Genomic DNA, 25,551 nt, shown 5'->3' on the forward strand with positions numbered 1-25,551 from the left:
GTGAACTACCCTCTGTAGGCAATCTGCTATTAAAAGAACTTTTCAAAAGACCACACCTAAATGAAATATTATCCAAGTCAACAACCTCTTTGACTGACAACAAAAATTAAAATTTTGAATTATTAAAACATCTAAATTTAAAATGATCACTACATTTTTCTGCTCTTTATCATGCATCATTGAGAAAGCACTACTTTCTAAAAAATCATAGAATATGAGACCAAAGAAGATATGAGGAAAGAGAAATAGCTTAGTAATCCTACTGAGAGGGCAAAGCAACTTAAAGAAGTTGCCAAAAATGACCTAACTTGGTTCAAGAAGTCTTGGAAGGCAATGGCTTTTAGATGTCCTGAAACTAAGGTTTCAGTGTCCTCTGAGGCAAAAAAAAAAAAGTTTAAAGTGAGAAGCAAAATATCCTGGCTTTGTAAAGTAAAAGCAATTGATAAAATAAATAATATCATATCTTCATTAAATAGTTCTATAAAACTGGAACAAAATGCCTAGTGAACAGCAAGTGACAATTCCAGAATCTTCATATTATCAGGAGACTGAACCAGTCAATACTAGAAAAGGTATTTTATGGATCATTAAGAAGCAAAGGTACAGAGCTAGAAGACACCTTAGGAGTCATGCCTCATTTGGCAAATAATTAAACTCAGATATAGAGTTTAAACAACTTGCCCAAGATGACATAGGCAGTATACTAGTGGCAAAGATTTGAATATGTCTCACAATTTCAAGTTAAGACTCTTATTTTCCCTTAACACCAAGAACAATATGCTAATTCTCTAGTACCATTACCAACCCCTATAGTTCCCCATCTATACCTGGTATACTACAAAAGAGGTACAGAAGAGCATACTACAATATAACTCATATGTGAGGATTAGGAAGGAGTAATGAAAAGAGGAAGAAGCAGGGAAATCCCAAAACACATGAGAAAGATTTTGTTGACTTCTTTTAGTGAAACTGCTATCTAGGGTAGTGTAACCTTAGTTTTCTTGGAGAGAAAGAGATAATTACCAGGAAGTACAAACTCTAGGAAAAGATACAGTACTTTTTCCTGATGCTTTATTAATTTGTGCTTAAGTATGCAAAGGGATACTGCTATTATTTAAGCAAAAAAGATTAGCAGTGATCAAAAGTATCTGGACTAATTAATTTCATGTATTTTCAGGAAGCAGAGTGTCTGTTTCAATCCAACATTTATTAAGAACTATGTGAAGTACTGTGAATTTTAGATTTACTCCACCCTGCTTAGTCTAACAAAACATGAATGTCTACACCCCTACTTAAGGATTAAGTATTGAGAAGGATGGCCTATGACAGACATGTGCTAGCAAATGACAAATCAGAAACAACTGACAGACCCCTGGGCTGTCCTAAGTCAAGCTTAAGCTACCATTTGTACATGTGAGACGCAGGAAAGTGATGTAAAAACAGTCTATATATTTGGCATCACTTCCTCTCTCCAGCCTCTTTGTGCGGAGAGGTGGCTGGTGGCAGTGTGCTGAGAGTCTGGCGTGGCGGCAGCTATTGTCCGCGTTTGGCAGTGAGTGTCCTTGATACACTACTGGTAGAAGCTTAGTAACCTAGTTCAGGTGAGGCGTCTTCTCTGAGCTCTCTCAGAGTTTAGCCTGATTCCTTTCTCCTATACCTTCCAAAATACTATCATCTTAGGAAGCCCCTAATCTTCTGAGAAGACCTCGTGGCAGAGGTCTTTGAACTCTCCCTGGCAGAGGCTAGGCCAGAGAAATTCTATACTCTTTCCCTTTCTCTTCTTCTTAATTCCTTCCCTCTATATTAATTAAACCACCATAAAATTTCCAAACTGACTTGGGCATTTTATTTGGGATTTTCCCTGGTGACCAATTAAATTTAGATTAAGTCACAACCCTAAAATTTCCCCTTACAGTACTTCAAGACACCCATAGAAAAGATAACTATAAAATAGCGCTTGGAGCCCTCAAGGAGTACATTCCATTGAGAGAACATTAAAATAACCTGTAATTGATTCTATTTTACTCTTAAATTTTCCTGATCGTCCGAAATATTTCTGCAAATCTCCTGGGGAAAAAAATCATGAATCACGTTCATATCTTTCAAGTCACAAAGTATTCCATATTTTAATTAGTTCAAAAAAACTTGCTCTAATCCCATGAATTGAAATTTTTCTCTGGCCCACCAGTGGTCTACTTATATAGCCTTCCTCTAAGTCCTAAAGTTTCATATCCAAAATTTTAAAAAAATAGTGCTATGAAGCAATCGCTGCCCACCAAAATGGAGTTTTATCAGAGTGTCATTTTCTACCAAAGACCTGATTCTGAAGTCACTATGACAGCAATGGGACCACTCCCCATGAATATTACATCCAATTATTCTTTTCTCCTCTACTAGACTGATACTCAGAGAAATGTAGAGATTGAAATGAGATTCCAAATATCTAGCAGCCACAATAACCCACGGATCTTCTAATCTAGCTAATATACAACAGGCTAATTTAACACTTCCTGCCTTGGAGCTCATCCCATTCTCAGAACCATCAAAAAGCATGGCACTCACGTTTTGCCTGGAGGTTGGAAGTCTGGCAAAAGACAGCTACTTAACTACAAAATAATAACGGACAAAGTAATGAATGATCTAACACACTGCAAAGTATTCCTTTGATTTACTATGTACGTTGATTAGCTTATTTAGAGGACATATTTTTGTGGTAGGAATTATGGTCTTCATTATCCAATATCCAATATCCAAAAATCACTTAGCCAAAGCTGGTAAATAAAATCGGCTGAGTCAAGGTAAAAAAAAAATGCAAAATTAAAATGCAACATGACTGGTTTTCTTGTGTAGCTTAGAAAATGGCTCTGCTTTACATTTCAAAAGAGAAACCCCAAACCCTATGAGTTGTGGCAGTGTCCATAAGTGTGTCATCTACCAAATGGTCTTCCTCCCAATTCTTTCCCCTTTTTTCTTTTCTTTTTTTGTAAAGATGCTTTATTTTACCAATTACATGTAATAATTTTCCATGTAAGTTTTCTGAAGTTATATGATCCAACAATGCATTAATGTCCCAATTTTGCCACATCCTCTCTAATATTTATCATTATACTGTGTGATGTGGCCAGGGTGTGAGGTGGTACCTCAGAATTGTTTTAATTTGCATTTCTCTAATCAAGAGAGATTTGGAACATTTTTCATATGATTATTGATAACTTTGATTTCTTCATCTGAAAATCGCTTGTTCATATCATATGATCATTTGTCAACTGGGGAATGGCTTGGATCCTTATAAATTTGACTTAATTCTTTATATGTCTGAGGAATGAGACCTTTATCAGAAATTTGTTGGAAAATTTTTTTCCTGGTTTGTTGTTTCCCTTCTAATCTTGGTTATACTGGTTCTGTTTGTACAAAACCTTTTTAATTTAATGTAGTCAAAATTATTCACTTTATATCTTGTAATGTTCTCTCTCTTGTTTGGTCATAAATTCTTCCCTTCTCCACAGATCTGACAGGTAAATTATTCTATATTCCCCCAATTTATTTATAGTATCACCATTTGTATCTAAATCAAATTTATCTAAATTAAAATTAAAATTTAAAAAAAAAATAAAAATATCTAAACCTATTTTGACTGTATCTTGGTATATAGAGTATGAGAAATTGATCTATACCTAGTTTCTCCCATATAAGTTTTCCCAAAAGCTTTTGTTAAACAATGAGTTCTTATCCCAAATGGTATAGCCTCCATATTTTAAAAAGAAAGTTGTAAATGAGCTTCAGGAAGAAATAGTAAAACTATATTAGTGGGGGACCTCAACCTTCCCCTTTCCTTAAAAAGAAATAAAAGTATTCCTAGTGTTTAACACACAGTAGTCACTTAAATGCTTGCTGATTCACCATTTGTGTCCCACTCCAACTCTGTCCACCCTGGCTTCCCCTGTGCCTTCTGGAATTTGTTCCACACTAAACAAACTCCCCTTGATCCTACAGCTTTCTCTCTCACACTCCCTTTAACTGTTAGTCCTCCCTGAACTATCTCCAATGACACTGTATCTCCAGCTGTCCTCAAGCAGGAGTGTAATGGTAAATGTTTGACCACCAGACTTCAAAGAAAAAGAAAAAAGGTACACACAATACACTTTTAAATTTAATCTGTATTAAAATATTTTCTCCATTACTTTAAGACTAGATAGTAATAGAAATAGTATTCATAAAATAATACATAAATATAAAATAAAATAAATTTTAAAAAATAAAAAATAAATAAAACAATAAATCAAGCCCTCAATAGACCCAGCAATCTCTTCAAACTATTGTTCCATCTTTCTTACCTTCTCAGCCAAACTCCTGGAAAAAAAATGTCAACATTTACTATACCTTCACTTCTCTTCTCATTTGCTCATCAACTCTTTGTGATCTGGCTTTTTATCTAATTGTTCTCTTCAAAGTTTTACCACAATGTCTTAATTAATAAATCTGATTATCTCTTCTCAGGCCTCATTCTTTTCATCCTCTCTGCAACATTTGATCCTGGTGATCCCCCCTTTCCTCCTGAGATTTTCATGAAACCATTCTCTGCTGATTTGTCTCCCACCTGACTACTGTTCTTTCTCAGGCTCCTTTGCTGGCTTCTCAGCCACTTTATGGTTCTAATTGTGGGTTCCCCCAAGATTCTGCCCAAGGCCTCTTCTACTCTTTCTAGTGGTGCTCTCTCTCAGTGACTTCCTCAGACTCTATGGGTCTCATCTCTACATGGATAACTCTTAAGGGTACCCATCCAGCCCCCATTCTTTCCTTTGAGCTTCAGGTCTCAGTCCCTAATTAATTGTCCTTTATCCATTCCAAACTGGAACATCTTAAATTCAGCATCTTCCCTCTCCCTCTTCCTTATTTGTATCAAAGGCACCATCACACTTCCAGCAGCCCAGCTTCTGAATCTCAGCATCCTCTTCCTCGCTCCCTTGCCCCTGACACACTTAGTTAACTAAATCTATCCTTCACAATATGTCTCACATCTGACTCCTCTGCACTCACATAGCTGCTACCTTAATCTAGGCTCTCATTTTCTTTCACCTAGATTACTACAACTTCCTCCTAAATGATCTTCCTGCCTCAAGTCTTTCACAAGTCCAGTTATCTTAAACAATGTTGCTAAAGTAATTTTGCTTAAGCACAGATTTGACCTAATGGCTTTCCTATTCAACCAATTACATTACAGTAGTTTCCTTCTCCCTCTAGGAGGAAATATAAATTCCTCTGCTTAGTTAATTCTTATTTTCAATTCAAAATTCTCTCCCTCTCCCTCCTTCCACCTCTCCCCCACCCATTGAGAAGGCAAGAAACATGACACTTCTTTGAAGTCGTTCCCACATTAGCTATGTTGTGTAGAGGGAGAGGGAGGAAGAGAAGAAGGGAAGGAGGGAGAGAAAGAGGGAGGGAGGGAGGGAGGGAGGGAGGGAGGGAGGGAGGGAGGGAGGGAGGGAGGAAGGGAGGAAGGGAGGAAGGGAGGAAGGGAGGAAGGGAGGAAGGGAGGAAGGGAGGAAGGGAGGAAGGAAGGAAGGAAGGAAGGAAGGAAGGAAGGAAGGAAGGAAGGAAGGAAGGAAGGAAGGAAGGAAGGAAGGAAGGAAGGAAGGAAGGAAGGAAGGAAGGAAGGAAGGAAGGAAGGAAGGAAGGAAGGAAGGAAGGAAGGAAGGAAGGAAGGAAGGAAGGAAGGAAGGAAGGAAGGAATTAACAAACAAACCAACCTAGAAAATTTCAATCCACACTCAGACTATCAGTTCTCTCTCTGGAGTTGGATAGCATTTTTCATCATGAGTCATTTGAAACTGTTGTGGATCGCTGTATTGTTTGGAATAGTTAAATCTTTTACAGTTGATTGATTGCTGTAACAATATTGCTGCTACTGTGTGCAAGGTTCTGCTCACTTCACTTTGCATCAGTTCATATTAGTCTACCCAGGTTTTTCTGAAATCATTCTGCTCTCATTTCTTTTAGTATTCCATCATAATCATATACCACAACTTGTTCAGTCATTCCCCAATTCAGGGGCATCCCCTCAGTTATCAATTCTTTGCCACTATACTCTTTTTAGCTCTTAAAACCCTTTATAAACTGACCACCACCAATCTTTCTTCCTTGCCTGCCACCTATCTTTTGGATAGTATTCAGCTACTGTACTCTGTGATCCAGACTAAATGGCCATCTCTCAGTTCCTCACAGGTGACACTAAATTTCTGATCCTATTTGCCTGGGACTGATTTCCTTCATACTTTTGCTTCAAAGAGAATCTGTCTCTCATTCCTTTGCTTCTCTCTAATACAACTGAAACACCTACATGAAGCCATTCCTAACTCTCCCAAATGCTGATATTCTCCCTCTTCCAAACAACCCTGTATTTAATGACTGTTTTTATGTGACTTTATTTGTTTTATACTGATGTACTTTATATGTACACACATATACTTGCTGTCTCCTCAATTAGAATGGAAATTCTTTTTGAGTTGAGGCTACTTTATTTTTTTGTACTCATATTACCAGAACCAAGCACATTGCCTGGCAAAGAATAAATACTTAATAAAAACTTGACTGGTTGCTGATTAAAGGGAGGTAATCAAAGTGGAAAGAAGGAATGTACTTATTATTTTAAAGTCATATATAAAGTATAATAAAAACAGAAGACCAAAAGGCCAAATTAGTACTGTCATCATGAAAAAGTAGGCCATCCACTATAGAAGGAAGAGTTCATTCATCTTTGGTTTACCACAAGCCTAAAAAAGTTTCTCTTCTTCATTAGTCTACTCAATAAGTACTACATCCCTGTCAGGACCATAACACAGAAAGATGAGCAAAAAAAAGCAGCTGCTCTCAAGGAGAAAATCAGCACACAAGGAATGGTGACACAGGTAGAACTGAAGTGTGGCAGTAAGTGCTCAAAGGACTCACTGATGGAACATCACATATATTTGGGGAGGATGAAGATGGCACTAAACAAGAGTGAGGATTTCATCAGGAGTACAGGAAGACAGTTGAGCAAAGTAGAAAAGGATATGTTAAGAAAATATGTCATATGACATCAAAAGAAAGTAATAAATGTTGGAGGGGATGTGGCAAAATTGGGACACTAATACACTGTTGGTAGAGTTGTGAATTGGTCCAACCATTCTGGAAGGCAATTTGGAATTGTGCCCAAAGAGCTTTAGAAGATTGCCTGTCCTTTAATCCAGCCATACCACTGCTGGGTTTATAACCCAAAGAGATAATAAGGAAAAAGACTTGTACAAAAATATTTATAACCATGCTTTTTGTAGTGGCAAAAAATTGGAAAATTCCCTCTGATTGGGGAATGGCTGGACAAATTGTGGTATCTGTTGGTGATGGAATACTATTGTACTAAAAGGAATAATGAACTGGAGGAATTCCATGTGAACTGGAAGGACCTCCAGGAACTGATGCAGAGTGAGTGAAAGGAGCAGAACCAGGAGAACATTGTACATAGAGACTGATACACTGTGGCACAATCAAACATAATGGGTTTCTCTACTAGCAGCAATGCAATGATCCAGGACAATTCTGAGGGACTTATGAAAAAGAACGTTATCCACATTCAGAGAAAGAACTGTGGAAGTAGAAATACAGAAGAAAAACAACTGCTTGATCACATGGTTCAATGGGGATATGATTGGGGATGTAGACTCTAAACAATCACTCTCTTGCAAATATTAATAATATGAAATAGGTCTTGATCAATGATACATGTAAAACCCAGTGGAATTGCTCGTTTGCTATGGGGGGGAGGGAGAAAGGGGAGGGAAAGAATGTGAATCATGTAACCACGGAAAAATATTCTAAATTAATTAAAATTTTTCTAAGGACATTGGAAAAAAGCATGATAAGCCTTCCTGACATATAGTAGGTGTTCAATAAAATATTTTTTGACTTAAAAAAAAAGAAAACTTATCAAAGTAAGAAAGCCTAACGCACATTCAAAGACACAAGGGTTATAGCACTCATGGAGCCCATAATCACTGAAACAAGAGGTAGGCTCAGAAGTCACCTCATCTAACATCATCATTTTACAAGATGAGGAAGTGGAGCTGCTCAAGGTACTGCCTGGCAGAACTAAACCTCAGACCCAGCACCTTAGGGGACAAAGCTGGACAGGCAAATTCAGGCCAGAGGTGAAGCAGAGAGAGAGGCCTCTGAATGCAGACCAATGAGTTTAAACTTAAAGCATTAAACAGTGCAAAGTAACAAGAAGATCTGGAGCAGGAGGCTAACATGACCAGAAATATTCAAACATACATATTTCTTTTTTGCTTGGATGTGTGTGTGTGTATATATATATATATTTATATACATATACATATATATATATATATATAATGTTTTTTCCCTCTCTCCCAAAGGTAATGAGGTAAAAAAGAGTAAATGTACACCAAGTAATGACTGCAAATATCTTACTTTGGGCCAGCTGACATCACTGGACAGCTCTCCTCGGTACAGAAGTCTGTAATGGTCCCATATAGCATATTGATCTGGTTGAAGAAATCCACAGCTGCAAAAGATTTCAAGAGTTAGTTCATGGAAAATGAACAGAATAAAAAGTTAAACTATAAGTACATTCAACCCAAACTTATGTTTTCCTCAAGTGTCAAATAGTTTTCAATATAGCAAAATAATTTCAAATAAAATGAAGATGGAAATAGTAGCCCAGATAACAAAACCATTATAGTCTGGAGTAAAGCCATGAGTGACTCTTCATTTTATTTAAAATTCTGGAATGTCTTCTATTGTCATATCTACAGAGAGTCAATTAATGATTTTACATTGTTTTTGGTCCTTTGAGGAGAAGTGAGGCCCACATGACAACCATTCTGAACCTTCTCAGTGCCCCCCACCCCCAACCAGTTTCCTGCTTCCCTACCTCCAATTAATCTTTCACAGTATACTGGATCAAGATTTACCTTAACTTGTGCATAGGGCAAAATAGGTCTATTCCTTTACGTAAACCTTTCAAGGAATATTCAATAAAGTTCAAATACCCAAGCCTAGCATTTACAGACTCCAAAATCTAGACTTCCCAATCTGGCATCACCTTAGCTTTCTTGATTTATTTCAGACTTTTCCCCTTCACAAACACTTCAGTTAACCTCTCTTCCACAGATACCCTACATCTGGAATGGAGAGGTAACAATTCTGGGGAAATGTTTACACCCCTTTCAGTCCTGGATTGTATGATTCCCCTGCACAAGTCTCTCTTTACCTAACCATCCCCTAGGCAGAAGCAATCCCTTCCCTTCAAGATCTAATAAGGCACTGGTCTTTCTCCTTTCTCATACTGAAATGATATGCCATTTGATCTTGAAAGGATGTATGTATAATACTATCTTGACCTACTGAACTAGGAATGCAAATCAGGAACTCTTCCTTATTTAACCCTTATCTCCTCCCCAGCACCCAGCACAGTGGTCTATATATAATTGGTCTACAATACATGTGTTGAATGTAAATAGGAATTCCACTTGATCCTTGCTTCTTCAAGTAAGGAGAAAATCTTCTCAAAGAGAAAGGAAACTTCCATGCAATTCACTACTAACCAGTCACTACTAGATATAAGGCAGAAGAGATGAAAAGATAATTATCACGCAGACATCATTTTAGAGGAACTTATCATCTAAGATATAAACATTTCTTACAAGGGAAGAAGAGGAGCCACACATAGAAAAGGGCTATGAAAAGTGTGAAGACAAATCATTAGGCATCCTCCTCTTAGTGAAGCAAATTAATAACCCAAGAATAGGACCATAGGAGATACTTACCTTTGCTCTGACCCTAATGTGAAAATCTATATTGTTGGACCACTTTCCTCATATTAGGTAAATTAATGGACTTCTTAAGAATTACTTGGAGATTTTAGAATTCAATCAAGGCTACACCAAGATAAACTCAGAATGGGTGAATGACTTGAACATAAAGAAGGAAACTATAAGTAAATTATGTGAACACAGATTAGTATACATGTCAGGCCTTTGGGAAGGGAAAGATTTTAAAACCAAGCAAGATTTAGAAAGAGTCACAAAATGTAAAATAAATAATTTTGACTATAGTATAGTGGTAGTCTCTTGGTTACCAAGAATGACAATTTCTTTGTGCATTATCATCTATTGATGTACCTTCATGTGGATTTGAAGTCCAAAGACTGAGGCACAGAATTTGTGGCACATGGGGCCTGGGACGCCAGTTGTTACGGGAGGTGCAGTTAATTAAAAAGGTTTTGTACAAACAAAACCAATGTAACCAAAATCAGAAGGGAAATAACAAATGAGGAAACAATCTTCATTACAAAAAACCTCTGACAAAGGTCTAATTATTCAAATTTATAAAGAGCTAAACCAATTGTACAACAAATCAAGAATGGGCAAGGGACATGAATAGGCGATTTTCAGTCAAAGAAATCAAAACTATTAATAAGCACATGAAAAAGTGTTCTAAATCTCTTATAATCAGAGAGATGCAAATCAAAACAATTCTGAGGTATCACCTCACACCTAGCAGATTGGCTAACATGACAACAAAGGAAAGTAATGAATGCTGGAGGGGATGTGGCAAAGTTGGGACATTAATTCATTGCTGGTGGAGTTGTGAATTGATCCAACCATTCTGGAGGACAATTTGGAACTATGCCCAAAGGGCGATAAAAGACTGGCTGCCTTTTGACCCAGCCATAGCACTTCTGGGTTTGTACCCCCCAAAGAGATAATAAGGAAAAAGACGTGTACAAGAATATTCATAGCTGTGCTCTTTGTGGTGGCAAAAAATTGGAAAATGAGGGGATGCCCTTCAATTGGAGAATGGCTGAACAAATTGTGGTATCTGTTGGTGATGGAATACTATTGTGCTAAAAGGAATAATAAACTGGAGGAATTCCATGGGAATTGGAACAACCTCCAGGAAGTGATGCAGAGTGAGAGGAGCAGAGCCAGGAGAACATTGTACACAGAGACTGATACACTGTGGTACAATCAAAGGTAATGGACTTCTCCATTAGTGGCAATGCAATGTCCCTGGACAAACTGGAGGGATCTATGAGGGAAAAAAAAAAAACAAAAAACAATATACACATGCAGAGGAAAACCTGTGAGAGTAAAAACACCGAAGAAAAGCAACTGCTTGACTACAGGGGTCAAGGGGATATGATTGGGGATATAGACTCTAAATGAACATCCTAGTACAAATACTAACAACACAGAAATGGGTTCAGATCAAGGACACATGCAATACCTAGTGGAATTGCACATCAACTATGGGAGGGGTGATGGGAGAGGAGGGAGGAAAAGAAAATTATTTTTGTATCCAAGGAATAATGTTAGAAATTGACCAATTAAAAATAATGTTTAAATGAAAAAATAACTAACTAACTAAATAAAAATACAGTGCCCAGATGTGTGTGTGTTGGGGGGGGGGGAGGGAGAATTCAATCAAGGGAATTTAGTTATTAATTCCATTCTATCTACTTGTCCATCATCTGACAATCTTTTTTAGATCTCATAAACTCTTAGTGAATATTAACAGACTTGCTAGCTAGTCTCATTCAAATTGAAATTATATTAGTGCTTTATTTAGAGATCAAATAATTCAAGTTACTTCTTATTTTATTGTGAGAAGGCTTTCACTAATTTCTGTGAAGTTTAAAAAAACAAATCAATTCCTTCATGAGTACATCAGAAACCTCTATATTTAACACCTTTACATCTCTAATTTCATCAACTGATCACCACCCATCAAAAACATCATCCAATCTATACTTGAAAATTCATTTCCCCCCAAGGAGTTCAAAGTGCTTTACAGATGCACATAATTCATCTTTATAACATGGCTATCTATCTAGTTTCAAATTTAAAGCACACTTTCAGACAGGGAAGGTTGTGATTTTGCAGCAAAAAGGAAAATCAAAACATCTGTTCCTAAACACTTCAGAAGGGCAAAATTCTATTAAAGCCAAGTGCAAAGCCACATGTTTGCATATGCAAGGAAAGTGAAAGAGAGAGATGAGGGTTCACTTACTATTCACTGCAACCCATTCATTTAAGTCCTCCCCCTCTGGAAGCATAACAGCCGTCCGCAGGTTTCCACTCCCCAGGGTAGCCTCTGCATGTTTTAGGAGTTCATACTGGTGAGAACCCTCTGGAATGTTCTTCTTTGGCTTGAAAGTTTTGGAGGAACGACTACCACTGTGCAATAAAAAACAAAAAAGAGCTCCTTTCAGTACTTTAGGAACAACTCTTTTTTAAAAAACCCTTATATTCTCTTATAATAAATACTAAATATCAGTTCCAAGACAGAAGAGTGATACGTGCTAGGCAACTGGGGTTAAGTGGCTTGCACAGAATCACAAGCTAGGAAGTGTCTAAGGCCAGATTTGAGCCCAGAACCTCCAGGCTTGGCTCTCTCTCCATGAGCCACCTAGCTGTCCCAGACAAAGCATTTTTAACCTTATTGATATATTTTATCTGAAACAATTGATTTATCTTAACAAATATCCCAGAGAGTCTAAAGGACACAGGTGGCATCAGTCTATCATTTCAGTGACTTTGTATGTAATTACACTTGTACAAAGGGGCTCCCTCATGAGAGCTCTTTGAAGACCAAATCAATTTTGTTTTAATCAGTGTATTACAAGGGTCTAGCACCAGGGCTGGCACAGAACAGATACTTAACAAATGCTTGCTGACTGCCCAGTTGTGAAAACAAATCATCAGTTGCCCAGACTGCAGATTTCCCTAGCAAATATCTGGCCTGTACTGCTGCAGCAATATCCTAGAACCACATCTAATGACAAATACAGTGTTCCATACTTAACAAACATTCGTACCCACATGCTTCTTATTGTAGTTTTCCACCAGGAAGAATTTTTAGGAAATTATTAATAAACCTTACTGCCTAGTACAGTGATGGAGAACCTTTTAGAGATGGAGAGCTGGGCCATGTCGCCACTACACCTCCCCAGACCAAGTGCCATGCCAAGCCCTGCCATTATCCCACACAGGGGAGGGAGAAAGTGCTCCCCTTTGGCTGTTAGGCAGAGAATGTGAAAAAAATGTCATCAGGCATGGTGGAGAGGGGGAGGGCAAAGCAGCTCTGTCCAAGTCTCTCAGCCTTTCTAGTAATGAACTCTGGGGAAAGGGGAGGGACCGAGTGTCCACAGAGTGTGCTCTGCATTCCATCTTTAGCACTTGTGCCATAGCTTCGCCATCACTGGCCTGGTGCATACTGAAAACAAATTATAAAGAGTTACAATCACATAATACAGACTATAATGCAAAAAAGCAAAAGTTGGATGGCCATCAGTGAACTTTTTTTCATTTATCTCTTCTAGACTTAAGCCCTGGCTTCTCAATAACTTCTTTTTTTTTTTAAGGGGTGAGAAATACAGAACAGATACAGAAAAGCATGCATGATACTTAGGGAGATAACATGTAATTTACCAGTTAGGTCACTCATTCTGAAAACATAAATCTATTTGGGCCATCATTCTAATTGCTTCCAGGCAAATAGGGCTTTACTAGATTTGATGTTCTATATTTTTCCAACTGCTACTGACTACATGTAAATCAATGTATTTTAAAATGTGATTGGCTGAAAGCTGTTAAGTCTTGGAAATGTTAAAAAGATGGTTAGTTTCCTTCATGTGAGCAGGGTCTTTGTCAAATTAGATTCCATAACTAAAGCAACTAGATATAAACACAACTCACAACAAATCTATCCATAAAAATAAGCCAGCAAGCATTTATTAAGAGCCTGCTATGTGCCAGGAACTGTGCTAAGTGTTGGAGACACAAAGAAAAGCAAAATGTCCCCACTTTTAAGGAGCTCACAGTCTTACATGGGAGACCGCAAAAGAATCTGTATAAACAAGATAAACTGGAGATAATCTCAGAGAGAAGGTTTCTTGCAGAAGGTGTGAATTTGAGAAATAAGGGAAATTAAGAGGTACAGATTAAGAGAAAGTTCCAGACATGAAAAACAGACAGTGAAAATGCCCAGAGTCAGAAAAAATGGCATATGCAAAGAACAGCAAGGAGGCCACTGTCAATGGATCAAAGAGTACTTGGACAATGGGGAAACAAAGCCAAAAGTGGAAATGGTTTCTGCCCTCAAGAAGCTTACATTCAACAAGAAAAGTAGTAAGAACACAAATATAATCATATGAAGTGGAAATGATCAATATCCTTATCAAGATCAAGCACTCTATACCCCCAACTAATACTACTAGACACTCACTAGCTGTGTGAACTTGAGTAAATTGCTTTATCCCTATTTGCCTCAGTTTATTCATCTGTAAAATGAGCTAGTAAAAAAAAATGGTAAACCACTCCAGTATTTTTGCAAAGAAAACCTCAAATGGAGTAATGATGAATTGAATACAACTGAAGAAACTGCACAACTTCTACTAGTCATAAGAGAAATGCAAATTAAAACAATTCTGAGGTTTCACCTCACACCCAGAAAATTATCAAAGATGACCAAAGTTAAAAATAACCAACTTTAATAAGACACTGAACATGCTAATACATTATTATTAGATAATTGCTCTAAACACTCCAGAAAACAATTTGGAATTAGGTAAGAAAAGTCACTAAACAGTTTGTGGTTTTCACCCTGCAGCTGAATATATACATCAAGGAGACCAAGAACAGAAAGATCAATGATATATGTTAAATGGCCATTATGTTTACTGAAAGGGAAGAAAGAAGGACTTTTAATGAGATTCACAGAGAAAGCATTGCCTTAGAGGGAAAAGCTAATGAATGGCATTAAGAAATGCCAGTAGTCAAGGCTTCCCAAAAGTTATTTTGATTATGACTGGTTTCAATACTTTGAATTCTATTGCTTGCAAACTTTGAATAAAGGGAAGCTAGAGTGCTAGGCCTGGAGTCAGGAAGACTTGAGTTCAAATTTGACAGATACTAGATGTATGACCCTAAGTAAGTCACTTAACCTTGGTCTGCCTCCAATTTCCTCATCTGTAAAATGGAGATAATAATAGCATCTGCCTCTCAGGGTTGTTGTAAGGATCAAATGAGATAGTATTTGTAATAATAGTGCCTAGACTATAGTTTGGGCACCACTAGCTATTAATAGTTATTATCAAAGAATTACTTGGGAACTAAGAGAAAATTATATGTTAACTAGTGTTATATGTAATGAAAATGTAGATTTAGGGTTTCTCAACTAAAATCAAGGTGGATCACCCATTACATATGAGGAAACTCTGATTTTAAGCAGGAGTCATTGAGAAGGCAACCAGAAGACAGAACATGAAAGAGGAAAGACTTCAGAAGTACAGAAAAGATAAGCCAAGAAAAGGTAACAGAAGCTAAAATGAGCTGAACTCAAGAAAGACAGGCTTCATAAATGAAGCAGAGCTGACCTGCCTGGAGGAAGGGTTTCTTGCTGATTGGAGTTGGCAGCATTTGTGAAGATGGGATTAACCCTCCCCTATTTATTCCTTTAGATTTAACCTCGAGGAATGTATGCACCCCCACTTAATCCTTAAGGGGGGGGGGTGCGAATGGGAGGGAGGTATGGTATGCTAGAGAGAGACAAATCAAAAACAATTGACTGTCCCCTCAACAGTATGAAGCAAAGTTAAAGCTGCCACGTAAAAGTGGACCAGAGGCACAGGAAGTGATGCAAAGAACTGTCTTTAAATATAGTGGTAACTTCCCCTTTGAACTTGGCCTTAGAGGTGCTCAGGCTTGAGACCTTAGACTGCTTCTCTTTGGACTGACATGTGGATGAGTGAAAAAGGATGACTCCCTTTACTTGGCTTTTCTGGAGACACTAGCCCCTCATCTTGAAGGAAGCCTTGTGGCTGGAAGCCTTGTTTAATTAATCCTCTGTGTCTCCCTTTGCTAGGGCCTCTGAAGCCCTGCCTGGTTCATACCCATAAAGGTCATTCTGACTTGAGTAATTCATTTGGAATGAAGTAATTAAATTCCTGGCGACCATACTCTTAAATATTCAGTCCAGCCATAATTTTACCCCTTACACATTCTATGCTGTATGAAGAGCTGCATAGGAAAAGCCAGTGTTGCTTTCTCTAGTGTTGTTGTCTACAACTTTTGAGAAAGGAAACTGCTTAAAAGCTTGCCAATATTTCCTTTTATTTCCCTCTGTAGCTCAAGAGAAGAAAACTCTTCAAAATCTATGTCTACTTTTGCAAGTCCTAGGAATAAAGGGAACTGTTTTGCCCTGAAAGTCACAAAGCCTCAGAGGTTAGCCAAGAGAGATCTGGGAAGTTCTACAGATACCAGGCTTAGGATTGCTATGGGGGGGGGGGGGGGGCAGCTAGGTAGCTCAGTGCATTGAGAGCCAGGCCTAGAGACAGGAAGTCCTAGGTTCAAATCTGGTCTCAGATACTTACCAGCTGTGTGACCCTGAGCAAGTCACTTAAGCCCCATTGCCTAGCCCTTACCACTCTTCTGCCTTGGATCTAATACACAGTATTGATTGTAAGATGGAAGGTGAGGGTTTATATACTTTATATAATGTCCCTATAATTTCCTTTTGATTTCCTCTGTGTTTTAAAAATGTTTTAATAGTGTTTTCTTCTTTTTTGTGATCACTATTAAGTCCTACAGCCTGAAGGCTGCTCATATGTCAATATACCATGAGTGAAACAATGAGTTTATTTTCTTCTTTCTTTTTTTACCCTTTTCTTTTACCACCAAGCATTTCCATTTTCACAGTTCCTACTCCCCATTAAAGACTCTCTATAAAGTTTATTGTTTGGCCATGATCTTTTCCTAGTATAGGAAAAACAACATTCTAAATTATTTCAACTACACTACGGTGTCTGTAGAAGATTTTAAATTCTTCTTTATTATCACCTTTTTTTTTTTAAATAACTCTATGCAGAAGAGTGGCACGGCCTAGGCAATGGGGGTTAAGTGACTTGCCCAGGGATACACAGCTAGGAAGTGTCCGAGGTCAAATTTGAACCCAGGACCTCCCAATGGCACTCAATCTACTGAGCTACCCAGTTGCCCTGTCACCTTTCTTAATATAGAGAAGCTTTTGTCTCTGATACTAAAGCAGCACTCCTAGAAGTTATCAACATATCTCTATACCCCTCTGTATACTGTCTACACATCATCTATAGACCTCATTTCTCATTATACATCTGCCAATGCCTCCCAATCCTCCCTCCTTAGCTTATTCCCAACCAAGTACACTGAAATGCCAGCAGCCTTAGAGTGTTGATAAAATGTTCTGAAGCTGCAAACCCACAAAAGGAAATGAGTTTCCTAATGCTGATAAGGTTACAGAGTTGACTCCGTGTAAGCCTTAAGTCCATTTCACATAGCCTACATAATATGGTGATAGATGTGCCTTGACTTATGCTGCTAGGAAGCTCCCTAAACTTGTCTGGGCCTCCTTAATTGTTTTTGTCATGAATAGAAGAAGGGGAACATTTCCAGGTCTCTTGTCCCTTCTGGGGGCTTTTCTGTGGGGTCTCTTCTTCTGCCTCAGACACAGTCCTGCCAACTACATGTGCTTTTGGCCTGACTAGCTGCGTGCCCAAGGAGGCTGTTGGTCTGTGTGTTTGCACTGGTTTTGTGCTCATAGCACCTTTCCTACTGCATGTGGACTGCTGGCTGACTGTATACAGCTCTGAAGCATTGGATTTTTCTATCATTATTCACTTGTTGCTATTTCTACATTTTTGCCCCTATTCAGGCAGCCATCTTGGCCAGAGGTCTCTTCACTTTTCATAGCACATTGATGAACTCCTTTATTTTGTTGATATTTGTTTTCCCGACTATCAAAACATATTTGTAAAAGTGTTCTTGCCACCTGGTTAGGTTAACAGAGCCCAAGTCCACTTATCTTAGCACAATGTGTTTTATCCAATGTAGATGCTTAATAAACATTTATTAAATTGAAATGGAGTGGTAGATTTCCGTATATTACTGTTTTAATATAGATAAATTAATTCACACAGGAAAAAAAATGAAGGGAATAGAATCAGACTTCTTATCTTGTATCAGGTATATTCATAAATGCTCTCAGTCTGATAATTCTATTGTAGAGTATTCCATTTTGGGATATCCATACTAAGTCAATGAGGAAGGAGAATACAAACTCACATTGCACACACTAGGTTCCAGGAACTATGATAAATTCTTTACAATTATTATCTCATTTGATCTTCACAACAATGATAAAAGTATGTGCTGTTATTGTCCCCATTTTAGAAATGAAGAAACTGGATTTGAACTCAGATCTTCCTGACAGTGATTAAAAGAAGATAAGTACTCCAGGCTTTTACTACATACTTTCAAAGATTTATTTATTTCACTAGTAGTGTTCTCCTTTCACCAATGTAGATCTCAACTCCATTTTGTCCCTGAGGTCATAACTGGTAGCCAGTCTTCTGACCACAAACCTTTCCAAATTTTATTAGGCTGGTCTTCAGATACCCAAACCAAATCTGTTTTCAGGTTAATATTCAAAGCTTTTCCAAGTGGATAGAACCTACCAGAGTTTATACTGAGTGGGAATACATTTTAAGAACCATGACAAGATGTTTTAGGGAGGCATTTGGGGGCTTAGAAGACTAAATCATATAAATTATCAAAGGATATCAAAGGGTAGCCAAATTGCCAACTTATAGTATATGATAGGTATTTTAAGGAAAGAAAACAAAGGACTGGGAGACAAGAGAAGAATGTCATGGAAAAAGTAAGACCACATTATTTGAATACAAGCATATTAAACCATTTTCACTCAGGCTAAAAGCACATAAAAAATCAGTATAAGAAATCTATTACTTTTTCTTTAAAATAAAGAAAAAAGAAATTAAGTCAGTTAACTATTAAAAATTTGTTTTCTAACCCATGAGTACAATGCCTTTCCAAATTTAATAAAGAGATAATGATATTCAGTAAATATGTAAGGAATTCAGGAAAGAAGGTCTTAGCAAATAAACCTGAAGCTGGTGAAGACACAAAATTTACATAAAATTGTAGCTTGGCAGTTTTTCTCAAATACAAACTATTCCAAAAATTAAACCTTTGTAAGTCATGCAAAGGATGATTTCAAGGAAATAAAATAAATGAACCAGTTTTGTATTACTTCAGGGAGAAATTAACCTCCCTCTAGTTAAATGCCTGCTGCTTACCTCTGAAATCTTTTCTTTTTTAAACCTTTTACCTAGTAAGAATTCTAAGACTAAAGGGCAAGGGCTCGACAAAAGTGACTTACCCAGGGTGATATAGCTAGGAATCATTTGAGGTCAAATTGGAACCCAGATTCTCCCAACTCCAGGCCCAGCACTCTATCCACTGCGTTACTTAGCAGACCCCTTGGTTGACATTTCAGTGAAACTCATTTACACCTGATCCACAAAGGACAGGAAATAAAGGACATTAGCACCCACTGAATCATTGTACCACTCTGGTTTGGAATGCCTGCCTTGATCTTCTTTCTCAGCCCCATCCTTACCTCAAGTCTTTCTTAAGGAGCTACCAAAAAATAACCTGAAAAGAATCAGAGGCACAATGCTGTCTAAGAGGGAAACTCAAGGGCATATTTCCATGGAATGTAAACCCTATCTCATTGAAATAGAGATATCTATCTCATTGGATAGAAAGTCAAGCCTAGAGAGAGGAGGTCCTGAGTTCAAACCTGGCCTCAAATACTTCCTAGCTGTGTGACACTGGGCAAGTCACTTAACCCCCATTGCCTAGCCCTGCCTTGGAACCAATATACAGTATTGATCCATCCACTACCTCATAATATTGTTTTTCTAAAACCTTAAACATGTAGTAGTAGAACAGAAAAAGCCTGAGTAAGAGGAAGGTTACAAAAAGGAAAACAATATAAACCTACTACATAAAGAAGCGGCAAACTCGAAACAATGACTCCATGGACTGCTGTTTTATTTGGTCAAAGGACATGGTGGGTGATCACCCCATTTTTTTAACAATCTGTGAATATTTCCATTCCCAATATAAGCACAAGAAATCTGATTTTGAAATGATCACAAAAATAACCTGAGGGTAGGGATGGTAGGAACAAAGTTTCAAATGATTCAAGATGATTAGCTTGGAAAGAGAAATACATTTTAAGTAGGTCAGATTTTATCAAATTCACTTTACATTTGCAGTTTATGCTATACGCACAATATTCTCTAGAGCCTGGGACAAAAGGGCAAAACAAAGGCAATACTGATATGGCATTACAAATTAGTGACCACTAGGCTCTTGAGACAGACACGAACTAAGAACCATCAGAAAGAACTGCACATGCCAGGAGAAATACATGGATGCAGTGTTTCTGTTTTGACACTGTTATGACAGTGAAATTTTAAAATTTTTTTAAAGCTAGCAGAGTCATAAAAAAAGTGAGACTCCTACAACAACTAGAGTGTATGGAATCAGGAATATAGGCCTACCTTAATTTTGACATTACTACAAAGGTCTATGGGTAGGCCAGAGAATACTACCTTCAAGGTCTATAATATTCTTCTCCATGAGAAGCCTTGCTCCACCCTAGGCAGAACAGAAAAGTACCTGTTCTCCTTGCAGTACTTATGTCCATAATGTTTCAATCACACCTCAGCCCTTCTAACTATACCTTCACTTTGTACCTCCCTCTCAGAGCACTGAATACACCTCATTTTTTAGATTTTGTTTGTTATGAACTCAACAAACATAAAACTATCTTGATAATACAAAGGACAGGGGGAAAAAAGATTTTATAGGAACCTGGGAATCCCTACTACATACCATTTGTTTTAAATATATTTTAAACCTAACATAGTAGTAACTAACATTGCTGGGATAATAGCTATGCAGTTTAGTGACTTTGGGGGCATAGTTTCAAATTATTTTTCAGAATGGTTAGACCAATTCACAGCTCAACCAACAGTATGTTAGTGTGACTGTCCTCTCAGATCTCCCCCAGTAATTGCCATTCTTTGCCAATATATTATGATATGAAACTTCAGAGTTGTTTTAATATGCACTTGTAATGATTTGGAGCACTTTTTCCATACTGTTGTTGGTATCTGGCATTTCTTCCTTTGAGAATTTCTTGAAATATTATTTAATCATTTCTCTCCTGGAATCCATGCAAGACTTTTTGTATCACCTTCAATTTGTCCTCTGTGTTCCTGGTCCAGTTATAAAGCTATGAACTACTCAGCCTTACTCAGCTTGGCTGAAGATTATGGCCATTATGCCTATTTCCATGAACCATGGGTGGATGGGTGATTACAGTGTTAGTGGGAAAAGGGGGACAGTTATAAGAGGTGAAGATAGAAAAAAGAACGAATGAAAGGGAATAGTCAAGAATAATTTCTAAGTTTCAAACTTAACTGACAATGTCCTTGACAGAAAGACGGCAACTAGAAGAGGGGAGAGTTTAAGCACAAAGTTAATGAGTTCCATTTGGTATAGTTCAAGTTTGAAATGGTTATAGCACATCCAGGTGAAGATGTCAAGCAAACAAATATGAGGGCTAGATATGTGAATCTGCTAAAAGATGATTTGCCCTCTTCACAGGTATATACAGAATCACAATTTGGAACTAGAAGGGACTTTTGAAGGAAATAAACCATGCAAACAACATTTTATCATTGATTTTAGACCAACAAGTATATTTTGTGTTGAAGAAGCTAGGTGGTCCAATGGATAGAGTACCAAGGCCTCTAGAATTAGTCAGGCCTGAGTTTAAGTCCATCCTCAGCTACTTATTTACTTGCTGTATTACCAACCCTGAACAAGTCATTTAACCGTGTTTGTCTCAGTTTCCTTATCTGTAAAATAAGCAGGAGAAGGAAATGGTAAGCCATTCCAATATATCCAAAAATATTCCAAAGGGGGTCACAAAGAGTTAGGCACAATTGAAAAAGGAACAAGTGTATTAACTAGTTCATAATCAAAGACAGTGAGTCAATGAATGTGACTGTAATGGACATAGGTAATTAAAATGCTGCAGACCTTCATTTTACTATGTTAATTGTTTCTATTTGCCTAGGTCATTTTAAAAAATTAATTCTTTTAGACACAAACTAATGTTCATCAAGCTGCTTGAAATACTCCTCACACTTTTATTCTGGTGAAATGCTGGATTTTAGAGTTTAAGCACAATTCTGGTGGCCAGCCCTAGAAGAGGAGAAGCCATCAAAAACTGTCTAATTATATGGTCGCACTAGGCAACAGCTTGAAGTGACGCATCAGTTGACACGAAGAAATCTTTTGTTAGAGAAATTTTTGCTTTAGAAATTTGATTTTTACAGGTCCTAAGTACAAGAAACTACTGATAACATAAAGCCACCAAATTTGCCTACCTTCTGAAGGGCTTCTAATACTTATGAATACTTTAGATGATTATACTGAAAAGTAATTCTAAATGGGAGAGGAAGGAGGAATAAAAGAAGAGAAAAAGAAAGGAGAAGGGAGGGAGGTAGAAAAGAGGAGGGGGAGAATTTAAGCTTAAGAAAGAAAGGAGAAGGAATTTGAAAGTCTTCTGAATGATCAAGAAAAGCAAAGAATGAAATCAGGGAAGGAAAATTTATAAGGCCCTAAGGATAAGTAAGAAAAAACAGGTAGTTGGTACAGGAAACAAAGCACAAAAGACTTTATTTGCAATAATTTGCAATATGTAAGAGTTGAAGTACTAATAATGAGCATTTGCAAACTCTGTAATTGTATAATTAGGCTCACTGAAGGTTCCAGTTGGATCCAACCAGTGCATTCGTTAGGCTTCTGGGGAAAAATTTGTCTACTTAAATTCAAGTCACCTCATTCTGGTTCAAGCTCCTATAAATCAAACCTATGCCCTCCATGTTCTAGAGCTGGTGAGACCAAATAAGTAAAACAAGTCACTAAGATTAGGTAAAGAATTTAGGGAATGAAGAGAAAATGTGAAAATTTTAAGATCGTTTATCTAAAGCTAGAAGAGAGACCTTAGAATTCTTTAGTCTAATACTTCATATTATAGATAAGCAAACTGAGACCCAGAAAATGGTAAGAGATTTGGTCATGGTCACAAAGGCAAAAGTGGCATAGATAAAACTATAAAGTTAAGGAGATGCTAAGAGACATGAAGAACAAAAAATCCTAAGTTTTTCCAAGGGAGATACTATTAAGAAAGACAAGAATTGCATATGCCCCCTTCCAGTGGTGGTAAAAAATAAGAATTTTGCATGGACTTTCACTCTAGGTACAATTTTCATATTTTTGCCATAGTCAAATGAATGCTGTGCAGACTCAAACTGAAACTGGCCTCTTTTCTATTAAGTCAAATAATGAGGCCCAAGGAATGCCTCTTACTGAGGAGACTTAAATAATCCTTAAGAAAATGTAAAAGGGGGTTTTCATTATGAAAACAATTAAGAAAATGGCTCTGAAATGGCAAAGAGGAATCCTGATCTATGTCAAGAACTTGGAAGATATCACAGTGAAGAAAAGGAAAGAGTTAAGGCAATCATTAAAAACTACTTTGCCCAACTATATGGCAATAAATATACCAACCTAGGTAATATGGATGAATATTTATAAAAATATAAATTGCCTAGACTAAGAGAAGAAGAAATAGAATTCTTAAATAATCCCATATCAGAAAAAGAAATCCAACAGGCCATTAAAGAACTCCCTAAGAAAAAATCCCCAGGGCCTGATGGAATTCACAAGTGAATTCTATCAAACATTCAAAGAACAGCTAATCCCAATACTATACAAATTATTTGACATAATAAGCAAAGAGGAAGTTCTACCAAATTCCTTTTATGACACAAACATGGTACTGATCCCAATGCCAGGCAGGTCAAAAACAGAGAAAGAAAACTATAGGCCAATCTCCCTAATGAATATAGATGTAAAAATCTTAAATAGGATATTAGCAAAAAGACTCCAGCAAGTCATCACAAGGGTTATTCATTATGATCAGGTGGGATTCATACCAGGAATAGAAGGATGGTTCAATATTAGGAAAACCATCCACATAATTGACCATATTAACAAGCAAAGCAACAAAAATCACATGATTATCTCAATAGATGCAGAAAAAGCCTTTGATAAAATACAACACCCATTCCTATTAAAAACACTAGAAAGCATAGGAATAGAAGGGTCATTCCTAAAAATAATAAACAGTATATATCTAAAACCATCAGCTAATATCATCTGCAATGGGGATAAACTAGATGCATTCCCAATAAAATCAGGAGTGAAACAAGGATGTCCATTAGCACCTCTATTATTTGACATTGTACTAGAAACACTAGCAGTAGCAATTAGAGAAGAAAAAGAAATTGAAGGCATCAAAATAGGCAAGGAGGAGACCAAGTTATCACTCTTTGCAGATGACATGATGGTCTACTTAAAGAATCCTAGAGATTCAACCAAAAAGCTAATTGAAATAATCAACAACTTTAGCAAAGTTGCAGGATACAAAATAAACCCACATAAGTCATCAGCATTTCTATATATTTCCAACACAGCTCAGCAGCAAGAACTAAAAAGAGAAATCCCATTCAAAATCACCTTAGACAAAATAAAATACTTGGGAATCTACCTGCCAAGACAAACACACAAACTATATGATAGTGGTAGTCTCTCGGTGACCGAGAATGACTATTGTCTTTGTGCATTATCATCTATTGATGTACCCTCATGTGGCTTTGAAGTCCAAAGACTGAGGCGCAGAGTTTGTGGCACATGGGGCATGGGATGCCAGTTGTTACAGGAGGTGCGGTTGTGGCCTGGTATCGGCGTTCACGTGCAGTGGCAAGACGTCGACGTCGCTCATCTTCAAAGGTGGTGGCGGCATGGTGAATGTGGGTTCGCCAGCTGCTTCTGACAGAGGCAGCAAGTTCCAGTTGCTTTGGTGTAATGCCAGCCCACTTCAAGTTTGACTTTAGCTGATTCTTGTATCTTTTTTTTTTGGTCGGCCTTGTTTCCTGAGTCCAGCTGACAATTCACCATATGAACCCAACTACAAAACACTCTCCACACAACTAAAACTAGACTTGAGCAATTGGAAAAACATTAACTGCTCATGGGTAGGATGAGCCAATATAATAAAAATGACCATCCTACCCAAACTTATTTATCTATTTAGTGCCATACCCATTGAACTTCCAAAAACAATTTTTACTGATTTAGAAAAAAACCATAACAAAGTTCATTTGGAAGAACAAAGGATCAAGGATATCCAGGGAAATAATGAAAAAAAAAATACAAAGGAAGGGGGCCTTGCAGTCCCAGATCTCAAACTATATTACAAAGCAGCAGTCATCAAAACAATTTGGTACGGGCTAAGAGACAGAAAGGAGGATGAGTGGAATAGAATCAGGGTAATTGACCTCAGAGCAAGACAGTATAAAATAAACCCAAAGATCCCAGCTTTGGGGAACAAAACCCACTATTTGATAAAAACTGCTGGGAAAATTGGAAGACAGTGTGGGAGAGATTAGGTTTGGATCAACACCTCACACCCTACAACAAGATAAATTCAAAATGGGTGAATGACTTG

General features: G+C 37.5%; 1 protein-coding gene across 2 annotated transcripts in view; it reads right to left on the reverse strand.

Annotated features, from left to right (window-relative positions):
- Positions 1-25,551, reverse strand: part of MOB1B (MOB kinase activator 1B) — a 92,621-nt gene that overhangs the window by 37,865 nt on the left and 29,205 nt on the right. For both annotated transcript variants that reach the window (XM_007495651.3, XM_056803355.1), the window contains exons 2-3: positions 12,067-12,233; positions 8,464-8,557 (exon numbers count right to left, since the gene is read on the reverse strand). In XM_007495651.3, coding sequence (XP_007495713.2) covers positions 8,464-8,557; positions 12,067-12,233 — 261 coding nt within the window. The remainder of the gene's footprint in view (positions 1-8,463; positions 8,558-12,066; positions 12,234-25,551) is intronic.

Source organism: Monodelphis domestica, chromosome 6, assembly GCF_027887165.1.
Source record: "Monodelphis domestica isolate mMonDom1 chromosome 6, mMonDom1.pri, whole genome shotgun sequence".
Classification (NCBI taxonomy): domain Eukaryota; kingdom Metazoa; phylum Chordata; class Mammalia; order Didelphimorphia; family Didelphidae; genus Monodelphis; species Monodelphis domestica.